This window comes from Capra hircus, chromosome 5 (genome assembly GCF_001704415.2).
Source record: "Capra hircus breed San Clemente chromosome 5, ASM170441v1, whole genome shotgun sequence".
Taxonomy (NCBI): Eukaryota; Metazoa; Chordata; class Mammalia; order Artiodactyla; family Bovidae; genus Capra; species Capra hircus.
The window spans coordinates 20,671,121-20,691,765 of NC_030812.1; the positions used below are offsets into that span (position 1 = coordinate 20,671,121).

At 38.1% G+C, this 20,645-nt stretch overlaps 1 protein-coding gene across 1 annotated transcript in view; it reads right to left on the bottom strand.

The window, feature by feature from the left end:
- EPYC (epiphycan) overlaps positions 1–20,645 on the bottom strand; it is a 40,250-nt gene that overhangs the window by 11,085 nt on the left and 8,520 nt on the right. The window contains exon 3 of the mRNA XM_005679808.2: positions 2,578–2,749. Coding sequence (XP_005679865.2) covers positions 2,578–2,749 — 172 coding nt within the window. The remainder of the gene's footprint in view (positions 1–2,577; positions 2,750–20,645) is intronic.

The window sequence follows — 20,645 nt, forward strand, 5'->3', positions numbered from 1 at the left end:
GCTAATTTAGCAGTAATTGCTTAGAGTAATTATAGTCATAACAATTGTTTTTAATTCTAGGTTTTTTTCCACTTATAACTCAAGCCTACTCAATGTAGCTTCTGAGTATTACTTCTAGAAATTGATATTTATAGTAACAAATAATGTTTCAGTTTTTAATGTTTTAAATATATCCAAACTATTTGACTTAAATAAATTTACGATTTACATTTAATTTTTAAAGTTTAGATTTTACTTTTGTGCAAACTAAAATGTGAATTAAATTTTTAATTTCATTACTTAGACTCCTTAAAGAAACAAATTGTTTTAAGGCATAGTTCTTCTTACATTGTTTCACGATTTACATTATCGAGCCATACATTTTACTAGAGCTTTTCAGAAGACTGGGCATTCTACTCCTCTTAATCTTGGCACATCAGGTAATTCCAAATCAGTCAACTTTTCAGGACAACGCTGGTGTCCTGAAATTACTTAAAAGTAAGTAATGTTCTAGAGATATTTAATTTCCCTGTTTCGAGGACTTTCTGCTGGGCATGCACATTTCCTTCTCATTGTGTGTGTATCTCCCTGATTCTGTTTTTATTTATTTATTTATTTTTCCTGGTTCTGTTTTTAGCATGTTCTATCACCCCACAGAAAGTTGACTGTGTGGGAAGAATACGATGTATTCATTAAAGGCAGGATTTAGCGGTTTCTGCCTTCATTCCAGCACCATTACGTATGACTTCCATGATCTTGGACCACTTTCACGGTATTTGGAATTTTAGTTTGCCTGTTTATAAAGTGAAAATAATAATAACTAGCACATACTTAGTACTGTTGTATCTCTTCAAAGACACAATATAAAACACTTTGCTGCTGCTGCTAAGTCACTTCAGTCGTATCTGACTCTGTGCAACCTCATAGACGGCAGCCCACCAGGCTCCCCCGTCCCTGGGATTTTCCAGGCAAGAACACTGCAGTGGGTTGCCATTGCCTTCTCCAAGAAAACACTTTAGTGACTGGCATATTGGCAGCATTTCACGAAAGACAACTTTTCATATGACTGCTTAGTGAATAGTGAGAAACTCATAGAATCAGAGAGTACATTGGTGATTACCAGGGACTGCAGGAGAGGGAAATGGTTTCAGGTGTGTAAAATGAATTATGTTCTAGACATCTGCTTACAACAGAGTGCCTACAGTTAATGTATCATACACTGAACAATTTGTTGACAGTAAGTAAAAAAAAAAAAATTCTCTTCTATCAATAATAATGAGAATCACTACCATTGATGATGTTTACTGTGGGCCAGGCACTAAATTTATTCAGTTAATCCTTGCAACAACTCTATGAGGTAACAACTGTTACTGATTAGCCCATTTTCCAGATGAGGAAACAAAGGCAAAAAAATATTGAATGCTTTGCTCAAGACTGAATATCCAGCAGATCTGAAAGTGGGGATCTGAATGCTCTTTCCTCTCCTTCTTTCTCTCAGTGTGCTCTGTACTGACTTTTTCTTATATTACCTATAACACCTACTGTCTCTAAGTTGGTTCACATGTCTGTCTTTCTGTACTAGACAGAAATATCTGTGAAAATAGTAGTCATTTAAAGATGTTTGCATATCCAGAACTTACAGTACAGAGACATTGGATGCTAAGTAAGCCTTCTCAATGGAAACTATTCGTTTTTTTCTGCACCCCCTTCATCAGAGCACACACTTTCTCCATGTGTGTAAAAGTATTCTAGTGTGAGTCCACTTGAATACCTCCCGAGGTTGACACTGACAAATTCTAACATGAAATATAGACAAACTGTAGACTCACATTTAGCACCAGGAATTCCTTTTATCACCCCAAAGCCCTGATTTACATAATGTTCAGGTTCTACAAAGTGGAGTCCAATATTATGGAACCCTGTCTTCCCTTTTCCTTTCTCTGCCCCTAGAATTGAGTGGAAAGGCAGCCTGGTTTCCACTAAGAACACACTCAAGAATCAGAACAACTTTGCTTAAAACTCAATGTGTGAAACTAATGTTCAGTGATCTCTGGAAAGTTCCAACCCTTTCTGAGCTAGTTTCCTAGGTAATAATATAAAAAAATGAATACTAATAACTTCACAGGGAGGTTGTAGTAGTCACATGAGGTAATGTGACATGCTGAGCATTATGGCCCCCAGAAAGTGTGTGCTCAATCAATGGAAAACATTATTACTATCATCACCATCATCCTCACCATCATCACTTATCTCCTAGAAATGCTGGAATTTGATCTCTCAGCCATGGATTCGGATCTTGCTAACAGTGTATCCTTTGGTCTAGAAATGCATTCCACCACAAAGCTTTTTGAGTTATGATGCCAGACGAATATTTTCAACCCAGATCTTTGGTTATTTGATCATTTCCTTCATGCCAAAGCTGAATTATTAAAACTGCTTTATATTTTAACACAAAATACACATGTATCCCCTGCTTCAAACCTAGCCTCTACCAAAGTTCTCTCCTTGGGTCATGTGGGTCCCTGCAGAGTTGGAACTTAGCAGTTTTCAGAAAGAGACAAGTGAATGTCATTACAGTCCAGCCCTGATGGACCTGACCTTCATTGGTCTGTGGACCCAGAACCCCGGTGAATTCAGGCTCTTGTGGGGAAGAACCATCGATCAGCCTGGGGGTAGATTCCTCTTCCTCTTCCTCTTCAGCCTCCTCTGGCTGTGGGGGCGGAGTGAGGAGCTCTCTGTTTCCAGAAGGCATCACTGTTGCTATTTCCATCTAAAAAAGAAGCAGAATTTCATCAGGCAACCTTCTCAATCACCCTTTGTGGCCATGACACAAATTTTAAAAAATGTATCCATCTTTGCCACAAGAGGGCGCTGGTGTCCTGAAGTTGAACACTGTGTGACGCCTGCTTGCCTCTGAAGGCACATGCGGTTCCTGTTTTGTTTTTAATTAATTTTGTTTCTCAAATCTTAGTTCCAGCGCCTTTTTAATTTTGGTCTTATTGCTCTTTAAAACACCCGCGTGTGTTTATTTCATAGGTTTAAAAATAACCTTGTTTATTGTTTTCTAAATACATAGTGTTGCAAGAATGCCTTATTGTGAAAGATTCTGAGAGTAAAATCTGAAATTCCCCTTCCTCCTGCAGCCCCAATTCTACTCCCAATAAGAAATTGATGTGTATTTTCAAGTCCTTTTAATCTTTGATTTTCTAGATTCAAATATTCTGTTCCTTTACAGTGACTTACACTTCCTTCGGTTGCATTTTTACTGAAAAGTAAAAGGCAACCCACTCCAGTACTCTTGCTTGGAAAATTCTTTGGATGGAAGAGCCTGGTAGGCTATAGTCCAGGGCTTGCAAAGAGTCAGACATGACTGAGCGACTTCACTTTCCTTTCCTTTATCCTTTATGCTAAACTACAATATGTGAAAGTATGAAAACTACATGGTTTGATCATGGAATGCCATTTCTCATATGTTTTCACTATTATTTGAATAACAAATATTACCAGTAATATCGGGATATTAAAATTGACCTTCTTGAGAGCTTTGACAATACAAGGCACTCTTATAAAATTTGGAAACCTAGTCAAAGATGGCTTCTATTTTAGATTATTCTTGATTTTCTCTTCTTACTTCCATGTTTTATGCAGTGAGTTTTTAGTTCTAAGAACGCTGTTTGGCACTTAGAAGAACCCCTTACTCAACTTTCTTCCCTTATCTCAGTGTCTCTTTCTTTGTTGTTATTTAGTTTGTAAATTGTGTCGGACTCTTTTGCAACCCCATAGACTGTAGCCCACCAAGCTCCTTTGTCCGTTGGATTTTCCAGGCAAAAACCTGGTGTGGGTTGCCATTTCCTTCTTCAAGGGATCTTCCTGATCCAGAGATTGAACCAGGGCCTCCTGCATTGACAGGTGGATTCTTTATCACGAACCACTAGGGAAGCCCCTGTTTCTTTGTATCCCTTAGTAAATCCCTACCACCCTACCCTAACTTCCTGCTGACCTTGAAACTTTGGGAAAGAAATTTGCTCAAGACAATTGGTTGTCAACGTAGGAACTGGCTCAGAGGTAAAGAATCCACCTGCCAAGCAGGAGACATAGGAGACCTGAGTTCCATCCCTGGGTTGGGAAGATCCCCTGGAGGAGGGCATGGCAACCCACTCCAGTATTCATGCCTGGAAAATCCCGTGGACAGAGGATCCTGGTGGGCTACAGTCCATGGGGTTGCAATCAAATACAACTGAGTGATTACACCCACTCACAGGCTTATGTAGGAATCATCCTTAGAGGACTAGTTTTTTCAGGACACCCTAGAATTTCCAAAGTCTCCCTTTATCACCTTGATTTTTTTAATCCTTCTTTATTTGTTTTCATTAAACACACACACACAAATTACTTTCTAACTTACTTAATGTCAACATGATATGCAAGCTATTACTTTCATGTTTGAAATATGAAATATGTAAAATAAATACATAATTACACTAGATACTTTCTAAGTATTTTAGATAGATGTTTCAGATTATTTTAAAATTTTATGATAGACTTATGATATAAGGTCACTTTTATGCACTTGAATACATTGCTTCACAAATGAAAATTATCACTTTAAAGGAAACTATACTATTTTTTGGTCAATTTGTTTTTCTGGATTGTGTCTCCTTCTGTGCATCTGTAGTTTCTCCATTTCAGCCCTTCCTGCATTGTATGGTATTGATTCCATCGGTTTTCTGTATGGTACACTTTGAGTTAGGTCTTCTATCTTTGCACCTCAAAGCTTTGGCATAGTAGGTGGTCAACAAGTGCTTATTGATTATAATTCAAAAAAAATTTGGCTTGTCCAAAATATATCTAATTCACAGCTCCATGCTTAGTTTTAGACATTTTGCAAAGAAAAATCAACACAGGTATTAAAGCTTATTTTACTGCATTTAAAGCATGAAAGCAAACGTAAAGCAAATTACAGTATATTGGGTGCATTAGGAAGCCATACATGAAGATATTATAAAACGTGTCCAGAAATCTCTGCCTGAGAAGCACACTTCCTTAAACAGAGAAACATACGGTTTCCATCTGCAGGGTCAGAAGGAGGCAGTTTCAGAAGGAATGGATTTGCAAAGAGACCAAAAGGAGGTTCTGGGAAGAACGGAAATTGAGACAGATGTTTCATGGAATGGAGGCAGCCTAAAGGGAGAAACACATTCCAGACACGTTGCCTTGAATCTTTAGCTTTGTAGAAAAATGTTTGTGCATGCTTTTTTTTTTTTTACAGATAATTGTTTTTCCACTGATTTGACGTGAAGCTGTAAGATCTCAGTTGTCATTCTATATAATGAGGCAAAACAGCTTTTATGTTTATCAAAAACTGTTTTGTTCATGCTTCCTTGCTAATAAAATGTGAATGTTGAGCAGCTTTTAAGACCGACGGAAAGGAATGCATTTTCAGTTCAGCAAAGTTACAGAACTATAGCCTCAAAGTGCTGTGCCCGGAGAGACTTTTGCCCTGCAGACGCATTTATTCTCACCATTGGATAGGAGTGATTTAGGGTTCTGTCTTCTGTTCCTCTTTAACAATTTTCATACCGTGATATGAAGCAGTGAGGCAATGCATGCAGGAAAATGAGGCCAGGAAGACGTAACCACCTGGCTCTCCGAGTAACAGACTTTTATGCTTAATGCTGCAGAAACCTAAATTTGGGAAGAAACATAAATGGCCAGAAAATACCCCTGCCCCCTTTCTCAAATGCACATATAACTGAGCCTCTGATATAAATATTCTTTTGGAGTTTTTCTCCCCTCTTTTTCATTTCGCCTTATTTTATTCAAACTTGCTCCCTACTGAGTGGACTTTGGATCTGATCATTATATTTCCCTAAATTTAAAGACACAATACAAGGTCATTCCCACGTGTCATTACTTCTTGTGCTTATCTTCTTGACCCAGTACCAGTAGGGAATATTTTTGAGTTAATCGGTTTTCTCATTCTATTTTCTTGTTTACTGGCCTTGGAACTGTAGATAGTTGATGCCACAGCAGACAGTGTTTAGAAGTACCTTCCATATCCATGAAAGAGGTATATTTCTATCAGAGATTACAGATGCATAGCCCACAGGCTGGGTAGAGTGCTGAATTTAGTCACTCAGTCATGTCTGACTCTTTGAGACCCAGTGAGCTGTTGCCTGCTAGGCTCCTCTATCCATGAAATTTTCCAGGCAAGAATACTGGAGTGGGTTGCCATTTCCTTCTCCAGGGGATCTTCCTGACCCAGGGCTGGAACCCATGTCTCTTGCTTCTTCTGCATTGTCAGGCTGATTCTTTACCACTGAGCCACTTGGGAAGTCACAGTGAGGTCTCTGCAAATGTCACACTGAAGAGATAATGGTACCAAGAAGTGTCCTCCACCATCCCTTGGCCTCCACACGTAGCACAGCCCTGATTCCATGGAGGTAACCCCGCACCTCAATGCAGTCTCTGAGAAAACAGGGCTGAAATGACCCTGAGGTGGCTTAGATGAGGTTTCTCCTCCTGGAGAAATAAGGACTCTAAGTGGAAAGAAAGTCAGTTACTTTTTTTTTAACCAGATTATGTGTACTCAGACTTTTACTGGCTGTGTTTGTTTATATTCTTATTAATAAAACTGTGAAAGATTTGAAACCTTCATTCTCAAATAGTCAGCAGGCAGGGAGCTTAGCTCAGTGTTCTGTGATGACCTAGATGAGTGGAAAGAGGGAGGGTAGGAGGGAGGTTCAAGAAGGAACGGATATGCATTTACATATAGCTGATTGATTTAGTTGGATAGCAGAGACTAAGAGTATTGTAAAGAAATTATACTCCAATAAAATTTATTTTTAAAAAATAGTCTGCAGAGCTGCCCACGGAAGAAACTTTCTCTGAAAGCACCCAGCACCATTTTAAGTGACAGTAACATAAAGAAGGGGGGATAAATTGGGAGACTGACATATATACACTAAAATATATAAAAACATATAACTAATAAGGATCTATTATATAGCACAGGAAACTCCACTCAATACTCTGTAATGAGCTACATGGGGAAATAATCTAAAAAAGAGTAGATATAATATAACTGACTCACTTTGCTATACTCCTGAAACTAAGACAACACTGTCATCAACTGTACTCCAATAATAAATATAATATTGAACAACAAAAAAAAACCAAAAAAATCCTTTTAATCAAATCAATTTTGCCCTCTAGCAAAATGTATATCTAAATGATCTCTGCAACTGAATTACTACCGTTAAGCCTAAATTTATTTGTCTTAATTTCAGAGTAAAAATATGAATAATTAGTATGTTCAGAAACAGCAGCCACACCTCTTCTAACTGTCTTATTGGCCACTGATTCTTTCAGTAGAGACGTGTTGTTGAGCATGCTACTCACACCTGTTCAGGGTAGTCACAAACCATTTTGCTGCTCTTAAGCACTGTTTGAATTAATTAAAACTAGTATATTTTTTGTTGATATTTTAATATTTTTCATCTCTGTGCTTAATCTGCACTAAGTTTCTGGTGAAAAACTCAATGAAAATGTTACACCTGTGAGATGGAAAGAATGGAAAGAAAATATAATACATGTGAGATGGAAATCATTACTTGGGTTTAATTCCTATCTTTATGAATGAATGAAAGGATCACTAAATGAATGAATGAATTTATAAACGATGGAAGGTTTGGCAGTGTTTATCATTATCTAATCAACCAGACTGAATGCCTATGCCAAGCATTACAGTTAAGCTATGGTCAACTGTCCATCTCCCCTGCCATTAATATTTTCTAAACATTGATCCAAGAATGAAAATATAATTGACCCTATTGGAAAAAAAATAATGCAGATTTTAGTAGATAAAATAGAGTCCAGGATAGAGTCACAATGAGATTCCCAGCCCAGGAAACTGAAGTTACTTTAGATTGTTCTTATGATGTAGATCTGATCAGTGAGAAGAGACTGTTTGTCTCAAACACATGGGAGCAGTTTCTTGACTCATGACTCTTGACTCGTTAGTGATGGTGATATAGTCAAAGAAAGGAACGTGAAGTTGCTCAGTCACGTCTGACTCTTTGTGACCCCACGGACTGTAGCCTGCCAGGCTCCTCCGCCCATGGGATTTTCCACTCAAGAAAACTGGGGTGGGTTGCTATTTCCTTCTCCAGGGGATCTTCCTGACCCAGGGATAGAACTCGGGTCTCCCACAAGTAAACTGAAGAAGGGGATAGTCTAGAAAAATCGAGTTCAGGGAAATATGTGATATTTCCCTGATATTTTGTTATTGTAGCCATCATTGTTTGCAAGAGAGAAACACCAAATTCACTGAACCTAAAGATATCATCTCTAAAATGGAGAAGATAGGATTCATTGGATCTCATTATAAGCTAGATGAAAATATTGGGCATGGATTGAATACTCATTGTATATGAACAACTGTTATACTCTTTCCATTGATTTGCAGGTAATTCTCAAAATAGCTCTCTGTGGAAGGTGCAATGATTGTGCACATTTAATAGATTTGTAAACTGAGAATGGAAGGAGGAAGGGCTGAGTAAGCTGTCTGAGGTCACACAGCTCCTATGTAGTCAGCCCAGGATTTAAATCTGATTATGATTGTCATAAAACTACACAATTTCCTTAATACTTACTGATTCTGTACTCAGCCAAAAAAATTTATGCTGAATCATCTGACTTCTTACATATCTTCATTCTGAGAAAGAGGAGCTCTGGATAGGAGAAGTAAGCATTGTCATCGGTGGAAATGACCTCACATTATAAATTCATAAATGGACTTTCTTGTACATATTTTAAGCTTCATGTGATTTTTTTTTTTAGTGTCATTTATCAGCCTACCATCATATCTGGCCATGACTGATTACGTAGGTCTGTTGCTACACATGAAGGCTGAACACCCTACCAAGGCCATGCTCCCCTATGAGAGCACTTGGCAGCCGATCAGTTTTTCTCCTGAAATTGACAAGTATAAAAAATATCACGTAACACTGATGTAGGTAGATGTAAAATTCAAGCAGCATTGATTATAGTTTTCTCGATTTTGTAAGAAATAAGCTTTTATGTAGAATGAAGCTCTAGTCTTCTTAAGCTATGAAAGTTTCATATATTCATTTTCCTCTTGGGCATTCAGCTGAAATCAGTTTCCCACTTTCTTAGACTCTAGATTGGGTCATGTGGCTAGTTCTGGCCAGCTGATAGGGAGAGAAGATCATGTGCAACGTCTGGTTCAAATCAGAAGAGCAAGCATTCTTTCTTCAGACTTTCTCTCTTCCCTTAATCTGTCAACAGAAGATCCACTGTGACTTTGAAGTCCAAAGGTGAAGATGGTGACGTTCTAACATGAAAGATGTTTGAATCCCTGAATAACTACTTGGAAGGCTGTAAACCCCTTGACCTGCATTAGGTAGCCATGTCAGCAAGATATAAATTTCTTATTGCATTAAGCCATTGGGATTTTGAATTATTTGTTACTGCTGCTAATGTAACTTGCCCTAAAATAGACCTTTTCAATTTTTGTTTTCTTATTCATTTCCTAATTAAATTAATGAAACCATTTTTAACATTTTTGGAATTTATTTACCTAGCACATTTCATTGACATTAGAGAAATGTAAATATGCACATGTTTTGTCTCTTTATCCTCTCTAATTTCTCTTTAACAGACTACTGTTCTTTGATCTAGGTCACTTATGTAGTACTTACTGAAATATATCACCAAATTTTACTCGGTTCACCATTATTTCCATTTATCTATCTTTAAATCTCAGTATTTTATTAACTTATTTCAAAATTAGTAAATCTATATAATGAATAAATGAAAGTCAAAATCAAGACTAGTTAACGGCTTTTTTTAATCAAAATAGCATACAGTCATAATATTTTATATTAACTTGCTAAGATCTGTATGTATTGAAGAAAACCTGTACATGCTTTCTTTTTTTTAAATCTATCCTAATGTACAGTTATTCTTTGTAGATTTGTGTTCAATGCCTTGTTTAAGTGAAAACTGTAATGCAAAAGAAACAAAAGCTGATGATTTGAAGGTTGCATTTAATCATATCCTCTCTAGCCGGTATCTCTTCTGGGACCTCAGTGTTTTTTCCTTTGTTCACATGTTTATTTTCTCATTTCCTTTTCTTGTCAGAAAATGGATATATTTCATTTTTACTTGCCAGATAGACTGTTTTTTACTTCAGTTTTATCCCAGTTTATTCAGGACTCTGTTCACCATCACCCCCTTAGGCTCCAGAAACTAAATAGGTTTCTAATATCTTAGTTCTCACAAAATGTATCATCTAGTTATAATTGAATGTCTCCAAATGATATTGGTAGGGGACTTTGGCAAAGGCTGTAGAAACATTATCTAATAGCAAAGTCAGTTCATTTTCCCTTTCCCCTTACTGCCCTTGTTCCCCAAGTAAGGTTGCCAGAAGGACAATTTAGTGCAGGCTGAAATCAGTAATCTCATGAGGATGGGAGTAGGGGGAGAGAGTCAATCACAGTAATTGAAAACAAAGAAGCTGGACTGAAAACCAAGATATTTGGAACCTTTCAAACACTGGCTCTTTATTTTATGATGGAGTAATTTCGTATTTTTTTTAAGTTTCAATCTTTCCCATCCTAACACAAAGCAAATTGTTCCTTCTAACACAGACTTTCTTGGGCACAAAGTATAACAAGCTGTGCCTTTTAATATGCAGACCATCTCTGAATACAACTGCTGTTCATTCACGATGATGATTTATGTATTATCAGAGGTGATTACAGACATTTTAAACAGGAAAACTTGCATTTCAGAGGATGTTTTAGGGAGAAGCAGCTAAGATTCAATTGTCTTCAAAATAGTTATTACATTATATTTTTTTCCTATTGTACAGGATTGGTGGTAAGGCCTTGCAAAATGTTGCAAATTTAGAAATCTGACTTAATCTCTCAGTGGCAGAATGACTTTAAACAAATCCAAAAGAACTTTCTAACCTAGTATGTTAACCTGAACCCTGTTATTGCCACCAGTATGTTCTCTGTAGTCTCTGTAGCTTCACTTGGGGGCTTCAGTTCAGTTCAGTTCAGTTCAGTCACTCAGTTGTGTCCGACTCTTTGTGACCCCATGAATCACAGCACACCAGGCCTCCCTGTCCATCACCAACTCCTGGAGTTCACTCAGACTCACGTCCATCGAGTCCGTGATGCCATCCAACCATCTCATCCTCTGTCGTCCCCTTCTCCTCCTGCCCCCAATCCCTCCCAGCATCAGAGTCTTTTCCAATGAGTCAACTCTTTGCATGAGGTGGCCAAAGTACTGGAGTTTCAGCTTTAGCATCATTCCTTCCAAAGAAATCCCAGGGCTGATCTCCTTCAGAATGGACTGGTTGGATCTCCTTGCAGTCCAAGGGACTCTCAAGAGTCTTCTCCAACACCACAGTTCAAAAGCATCAATTCTTCCATGCTCAGCCTTCTTCACAGTCAATTATAGTTAAAACTTTGTAGAAACAGAAGCAGAACAGAGGACCCTGTGTATATCAGCTCTATAATAACGTAAAGTAACAGAAGGCTGTTTTTCCAGGGTTTGAAATCCTTGAATTTGTTGACTATCGTACGTTTTTGCAGTCATTAGCCTGATAGAAGTCATCCTGTCAACAGGAGGCTGCTGAGTAGTAGTTAATTGACTCTGGTAATATTTGGCTCTACGATCTTCCTTATTAATCTCAGTATCAAAATGTATGGATCTGCTTTAATCTCCATCCTATATATGTGTTATAGATTCAATATAGTTACGGTGAAGGACTTTTAAATGTTCTGAATTTGATTTTGTTCATATTTATGTCTTTGATCAGAGTTTCAATATCATAAGGCTGAGTGCCAAAGAACTGATGCTTTTGAACTGTGGTGTTGGAGAAGACTCTTGAGAGTCCCTTGGACTGCAAGGAGATCCAACCAGTCCATTCTGAAGGAGATCAGTCCTGGGATTTCTTTGGAGGGAATGATGCTAAAGCTGCAGCTCCAGTACTTTGGCCACCTCATGCGAAGAAGTGACTCATTGGAAAAGACTCTGATGCTGGGAGGGATTGGGGGCGGGAGGAGAAGGGACAGAGGATGAGATGGCTGGATGGCATCACGGACTCAATGGACGTGAGTCTGAGTGAACTCCAGGAGTTGGTGATGGACAGGGAGGCCTGGCGTCTTAGAGGTGATTCAAATCTATGGCCAAGTGAAGTGAAGTGAAGTTGCTCAGTCATGTCCGACTCTTTGCGACCCCATGGACTGTAGCCTATCAGGCTTCTCCGTCCATAGGATTTTCCAGGCAAGAGTGCTGGAGTGGATTGCCATTTCCTTCTCCATATATGGCCAAGGTCAACGTTAATTCCACAGACTAGAATGTAGGAGACACAAGTGCCAATTAAGTCCTGGAACTCTGAAATGTTGAGTATAGCCTTAGCACACACAGTAGAGGGATTGATTTTTACTGGCCTCCCAAGGGCCACAATCATGAGAGTCATCAGCTGGCAGTTTCACTTCAGGAATCTGCAGAGGTTCATTCTCCAGCTTGAAACAAAACAAACAAACAAAAACTCGTGGGAAAGCAGTGGAAATGCTCTGGGAGGTATATTTCTTGAATTTCACAGCCTGAAGCAAGGCTAAAAGCCCCCGGCACACAGAGCTTCCAAACTGGAGAAACCCCTGGCTGAAAACCCTTGCATACAACCATCTGTCCCTTGAAAGAACACATACTCATTGCAGCACCAGGAGCCAGACAACCAGGACTTAGCAGGAAAATGGAGTTCAAAAGCTTTGACTGTGCAGAAGATAAGCTTCAGGTGGATCTGATGATTGGTGGGGTGGTGGTTTAGTTGCTCAGTCATGTCCAACTCTTTGCAATGCTATGGACTATAACCTACCAGACTCCTGTGTCTGTGGGATTTTTCAGGCAAAAAAATCTAGAGTGGGTTGCCATTTCCTTCTCCAGGGGGAACTTCCTGGCTCAGGGATCAAACCCAGGTCTCCTATATTGCAGGCAGTCTCCTGCAATGCAGGCAGATTCTTTACCAACTGAGGCACCAGGAAAGCCATCAATCACCTGTGCTGAAAAAAATGCATGTTTAAAACTGGGCCAATAAACAGTAATATCTCCAATGATACTGTGAGGGAAGAGACATGATGTTTGGGGATGTTTTCTAGTTCAGTGCAGCTCACAGGTACATCAGAATGACCTGGAGGGTAGGTTTCTGATTTGTTAGATCTGGAGTGGAACCTGAACGTTTGCATACCTGACCAGCTTAATGTTGATGCTGCCAGCTTAAGAATTACTCTTTGAGAACAGCTGCTCTCGTAAAGGTAAAAAGTGCCAAAATTTAACTTCTAGTGGGAGATTTCTCCAAATTGTACTTGACCTCAAATTCTGTAGGCTAGGGACAATGAACGTAAGCTGACCAATATCCGGATGAGGTTAAACCAAAAGTTCTTCCATCTTCTGAATTCTCAGATACCATCAACTCTCTCCTTGGTCTCTGGCAATAGTATGTACAGGCATGAGGAATACACTTTTGCCTAGAATGGCTGTTGAGGGACTCAGGATTAACATATTTCTTAAAATTTGATGGAAGTTGGGCTCAATACTGTGATAATATTGTATGTGGCAATCTGCTTCATTCTCTTTAAATATTAGGGTCACAGGAGACTTGGTAATGACCAAACAGCAATTTACGTGCCTTTGAAGAACTACATCTGTACCTGGTAGAGTCCACTCAGGTTGTGAAAAAGGGGAGTTTGGGAGTCCATATTCTTTGATCTTTTAAATCATGAGGCAAGTAATTCTGACTTTGTACTATAATCTCTTTGGATTTAAACAAGTTTCTACTTTAATATAGGCTTCCCTTGTGGCTCACCTAGTAAAGAATCTGCCTGCAATGTGGGAGACCTGGATTCGATCCCTGGGTTGGAAAGATCCCCTGGAGAAGGAAAAAGCTACCCACTCCAGTATTCTGGCCTGGAGAATTCCATGGACTGTATAGTCTATGAGTTGCAAAGAGTCAGACATGTCTGAGTGACTTTCATTCATACTTTAATATGGACTTTCCAGGTAGCTGAGTGGTAAAGAATCTGCCTCCAATGCAGGAAATGCGAGTTCCATCTCTGGATCAGGAAGATCCCCTGGAGAAAGAAATGGCAACCCACTTCAGTATTCTTGCCTGGAAAATTCCATGGAGAGAGGATCCTGGCAGGCTACAGTCCATGGGGTTTCAAAACAGTCAGACATATCTTAGCGACTAAATAACAACATGCTTTAATATGCAAGGGACATCAATGTGTACTTTTTAACTTCTCCTCCAAAACGTTATAGAGGTAGGGGAGCTATAGGCAAATCTGTTTCCTCTATGTTTCTGAAATTGTCTTATTGGTGTAATTACTCAGCATTTCACTTCATTGCAGAAGCTCTGATATTAAATAATGGGGCTTGATATAATTTGAGGTTACAACATAGAACTGAGAGTGAAATTTCAATCTTTGAGATAAATTCACTGATGTTCTTGGACCTACTTCACGATTTTGTGCAATCCAAATCTACAGAGGATATCCAAGAGTGCTGGTTGGCCTCATGCAGGCCTCAAGGGCAGGCCTCAGGAATGTGGGAGCCAGTGTCCTAAAAATGGGCTGACTCCCCTCTTGATGTGGAGAGCTATATTGAACTCAGTGGCCACGCCTAATGGCTCGTGAGGCCACCGTGTTGGAGATTGGGTCCATCCACTTCTCCTAAGGGAACAAGAATGACCAGGGTAATTAGTGAGTAAGAAGAGGAGCTCAGCATGAGTGGCTATCTCCTTTTTTAGAAGAAGTTGCCTGCTTGCCAGGAGCATGCATTCTGTTTTGCCCCTTCGTGCAGGCAATAAGGTTTACTGTATTCTGAGTCCTGAAGTTGACTAGCCTTACCTGTGACTGATGACCTGGCCTATTTCTGAAGTTTTATATTAAAAATCCCACAGTTGCTTCACACCTAAGTCATATATTACAACTCAGCCTTTATCAGTAATAAGGGGGATATCTTGAACTCTATTTGTCTTAGTCTCATTGCTGTCTCTCAGTTGATCCTAAATTTAGGTAGGCCATAGCAGGAACATGTATAAGGTTCCTTAAAACCTAACACTATTGCCCAGAAAATTTCTATATTGTATGTATCTCTATGTGTCATATATAGAATAGTATGCATTTTCAAATATGTACTAAACCCTTGGCTTCATATTATGTTAACAACTCTTTTCTTTGCCTCACGGTCTTAATTTATATTTTATATCATAATATAACACATAATTAATAATATATAATACAAGATGTGATGTGGGAAATATACAATATACTTTATGTATATTTTTTGTAAACTATTTTATGAGATAATATTATTGTATATAGCTCTTGCTGTGCTTAGTCGCTCAATTGTGTCCGACTCTTTATGACCCCATTAACTGTAGCCTGCCGGGCTCCTCTGTCCTTGAGGATTCTCCAGGCAAGAATACTGGAGTGGGTTGCCATACCTCTTCCAGGGGATCTTCCCAACCCAGGGAGCAAACCCAGGTCTTCCACACTGCAGGTGTATTCTTTACCATCTGAGCCACCAGGGAAACCCATTGTATATAGCTTATATTTATCTGATCTTATCTATAATTATATTTATCTATATACATCTATTTCTGTATTCATTATAGAGTTTATGCATGTAACTAGACTTACATACTATTCAAAAACAATAGTAGATAAACACAAGAGTAAAATAATTTATATCTAAGATTTTCTGTCAGGTCTGTGACTAATGACAGGTTTGGAGACATAATTTCTCAGCACTTCTGTACATTTTGTGGCTGAACTCATAGAAAGCTTATGTCCCCAAACTACAGATCTTGTTTATACTGAATTTTTTCACTTCCATTATTATGTTGAAGCTGTGTTTTTCTAAGATGACTAGATTGAGAGCTACTGAGGGACAGGGAGGGACTTGGTCTGATTTACCTGCTTCTATTCCTGACTTTCAGCAAAAGATTGGTAAGCAGACAATTTGTAAGTGAACCCATGCCAGTAGAGATAGTCTTCATTATAGCACAAATCCTCTCCCTTCCATGAAGGCTTCTCTGATCACCAGTGCATAACCCTCTGTGGCTGTTGACTAATAACTGATTCCATGGTAAAGATAACATTCCTTAAACGTTAGCTATGTTCCAGGCTCTAAGTTAAATCCTGGTTATTTAGTCTCTTAAGTCGTGTCCAACTCTTTGTGACCTCATGACTGCAGTATGCCAGGCTTCCCTATCCTTCAGACCTCCCAGAGTTTGCTCCAGCTCATGTTTATTGAGTCGATGATGCTCTCCAACCATCTCATCCTCTGTCACCCACTTTCTAGTGCCCTCAATCTTTCCCAGCGTCAGGGTCTTTTCCAGTGAGTTGGCTCTTGGCATTTTTAAAGCTGCTACCTTCAAAAGTTAACTCTTTCAAAAATTCCCTTAAAAATTATTTTGAATTAAATCACATGTTCTGAAGATGATCTTTCCCATCAGGGTTTTTTCCCGTGAGTCTGCTCCTCACATCAGGTGGCTAAAGTACTGAAGCTTCAGCTTCACCATCAGTCCTTCCAGTGAATATTAAGGACTGATTTCTTTTAGGACTGACTGGTTTGATCACCTTGTAGTCCAAGGGACTCTCAAGTCTTCTCCCAAGGTATCTTAGGACTCAGAAGCTGAAACTCAGAAGGTTTTTATGGCAGTCCAAGGCACACAGTTGGTGTGACAGACTTGAGACTCACACATGAGGAGTCTGACTCCGTAGCCCATGTCACTCAACTCTGTGAAAAACTGCCTCTCAAGGATGAATCAGTTGTACTCAGGAGCAACGCCCAAAGCTGGTGGTTTCTACCCCCATTCTTTGCAGTGTGTGTGGTAATGATTTAAGTGCCCAGGCAAAGCCAGATTGAAAAGCAAATGTCCTACTTATCTATTTGCTCAGAGTCTCCACTCTGCCAGTCTATACCTAACCAGTGAACTCCGTTCCTCCAGCACATGATATTTACATTACAGGCTCATCTCCCTGTTTTGTTAAAGTCTTCAAAATCCTGAATACTATTTGGATTCTTATTCAGCACCAAGTAAAACAGAACAGAATTTTAAATTTATCTTTCTCCCAAATTACCCCACCAGTCAATACTCAGTCTTAAAAGTGTTCTTTGTTGTCATCATTATATGAAAATTTGGTTTCCAAATAGGCCCTGGGCCACTCATTCAGCCTGAGTTACTCAGAGTATTCTTGTGGGTTCCGCATTCTGGCATGTAGGTAGGCTGAGTGTGATGAAATTCTGCGCTAAGCATAAGTTTGGTGCTTAAATTGATTTAAGTGATTTATACTAATTATCCAAATGAATGTGACCATGAACACTGGCAATGAAAGCTATATCTTATTTTCTACTTTATCTTGAAAATGTATGAGGAAGAAATGTGTTTGGCAAAGATTACTCAATCGCCATGTGTTTTACAAAGCTGCTTTGAGTTCAGAAGGATCATCTTTCCTGTCTCTTCCTTAAATACTTTGACGGCTAAGAGAGATACTTAGATAGTGTGTTAATTGCAATCACTAGAAAACGTTTTTTCTGGTTCCTAATACTCAAATAACTTAATTTCAAAGAAAGTAAGCCTTAATATGGGACACAGCTAAAAGAAGCAAAGATGAAAGAGAAGGAATTGAAAAATAATGGAGGTTTTAGTGCCTGGATCTCTGTACTTTGGCATCAGAAGAATCTGGTTTAAATTTTACTCTGAAACTTCCTAGTTGAATAAGAACTCTGCTCCTCAGTTGTTCTTAAAAATAAGTCTTATTTCAAGGGCCAGTTTTGATAATTAACTTATATTTGTGGTCTCATAAGTAATGTATAGTACAGATACAAACACAAACAAATCGCTGGCAAATAATATCAGTGATCTTTTTCTTCTGATGAGCCTGCATGATTGTACCATTTTTGTTACTTCACTTTTTTAAGGGTTTCAAATAGCTTAAAATAAAAATCAAATGGTTTAATGCTGCTTTGGAAAGAAGCATATGGAAACTCAATCAGACAACCATATTAAAGGATCATCAGCAAAATTCTTTCCTCTCATCCTCAGAGCATCTTTGATGAAAAGGGAGGGTAAAGAGAAAGATTAGCTTCTAATTTTTGCCATAGCCTGAAAAGAATATTTACTTCAGGCTGACTGATACTTTAACAAGTTACTTCTCCCAATAAGAGGTATTTTATATGCCAACCATATGTTTGAAACTTTAAAATGTATTATATAAATTAGCCAAAGTAAGACATCATTCCAGATACAATATAAAGTATTGCATGCCTTTTTCACCAGACGAAATAAATAGTAGAAATATTTCTAATTTAATTGTTTTTTGTTCAGAATATATAGAGATGAGTTTTGAGACAAACTGTCCTCTGGTATTAATGAAGTTGTACATCAATTCATTATACTTGTATAACCTAACTTTAAGATCCTTTTTATATGTCATTATCTAAAGTGGACATTGATTTCTGTAAGTAGTCCCATATCAGTTTGATTCTACTTCAGCAATTTCAGGTGTTACAGGCCATCAACATATATTCTAAAATTTTTGCATAACATCCTATTATGATAAGAGATAAATCTATTGTTAATTGATACAACTGCCTTCACTGAGTTTTCTCCCATTCCTATAACTTCAACTAAATTTAATTTTCATTCCCTTGAAGGTTATTGATAAATGCTATTTTTGAAGCTGAATATATTTATTTCAATGGCAGTTTTAAGGATAATTTTAAACAATCTGGCCGCCTGTTCTTTCTGTGAAATTGGAAAAAAAAAAAAGTCCTTAATTTTAAGATCAATGAAGAGTAACAGCAAGAAAAGCATTCCTCATTCAAGAAACTTACACTTGGCCAATTATTACTGATGTTTTTTGTTAGTTATTAATGCCATTTCCTTATGAATGCATACTTTCTTTCATTCCAGTAGGTATATAAGGCAATTTTTGAAGCACATATGGTAATATTTCAGAAAATAACCTCCTTGAAGAGATTTAGGGTGATGGGAAGATAGAGGTGTGGGAAATAATACAAAGCCAGGGAAGAATGAGGCAAAAATTAAGATCTAGTTTTCTGAAAAAAAATGACAAACCCATTTACAAGATGGATGGCCTAGAATATAAACAAATTTCTTTAAAATTGCAACCTGTTCTGACACTGAGGCCTGAGAGAAATGTTTCCTTCATGTCCTCATGAAAGAGCATCATGTGATGTTGTCCTAAATGTCCCCGACACCATCCTACAACAAATACAGTCAAGTGCTTCACAGGACCACATGATATATATCTCTGGTATTTATTGAAGATACGGGAACAGTGCAGGCTCAGTTAAGTAGAAGTAATTATCCAAGACTAAATAATGTGATAGAGGTATGGAGAAGTCTAATTACCTGGAAGGAGCCAAGAAAATTTCCTGGAGGATTGGAAGTTCATACCTTTTAGCAGAACCTCAATAAATATTAATACAGCCACTGAGTATGTTTCTGAGCAAAATCATTTACTCATGGACAAGACCAATGATTTTTTAGACTTAAGAGAAATGGACAATCAATAATGCAAAAACTGCATCATAAAAATGTGAACACCAAATACCTGCTCAGTCAAAAGCACAATCTCAACTTAAGCCATTCAAAGAATACAGAATTTTGAACTATTTAGATTTTTCACAAACCTTTAAAAAAAAATAAGTGAAATGTTTCCTTGGACCCTACACACTCAGGTTATTCCTTATAACTTAGATACATACACCTATTCGCAATTATTCTTTAGTCTTAAACCATTTTTTCCTAAGAAATTAAATAACTGTCAGTTGTCTATGAAGTTCACTTCTAGTTCACCATATTCACCCATAGAAAAATGTTTTTCTTTCTTTCTAAGAGTGCAGTATAAAATGCACCTGGCATTAAGTTCAACCAAAACTGGTGCAAGTTAAAAGGACAATTAGAAAATGGTAGAAAATAAAGGGAGGATAATGTAATCTTTATTAGTTTGTTGGACATATTCTGGTAAGAGAACATCACTATGATTATATATTATGGATAACTGTAATCTTAGTCAAGCTACTTAAGTGCTCTTTGTCTCAACATTCTTATCTATTCGATGGGAATAATAATGAACTTCTTTGGTTGGGAGAAATAAATGAGATAATACATGTGATATTCCTAGAATAGTACTGACATGCAATAAGTGCTCAGAATTAAGCTATTATCCATCAAGAAGGAAAATATCTGCATTTCAGTCTTATGGCTTATAACCAGTTCCTACTCATGTATCATTATGGTAAAATGAAAGCTAGAGGTAAAAACTGCAGCAACTTCATATCAGCAAATTTATCCACAGGATAATTTAAAACACTGTGATGGAATTTGGTGGTGGTGTTTATTTGCTAAGTCATGTCTGACTCATTTGTGACCCCATGAACTGTAACCTTCCAGACTCCTCTGCCCATGGGGTATCACAGGCAAAAATACTGGAGTGGGTTGCCCTTTCCTTCTCCAGGGGATCTTCCCAACCCAGGGATAGAACTTGCATCTCATGCATTGGCAGGCAGATTCTTACTGCTGAGCCACCAGG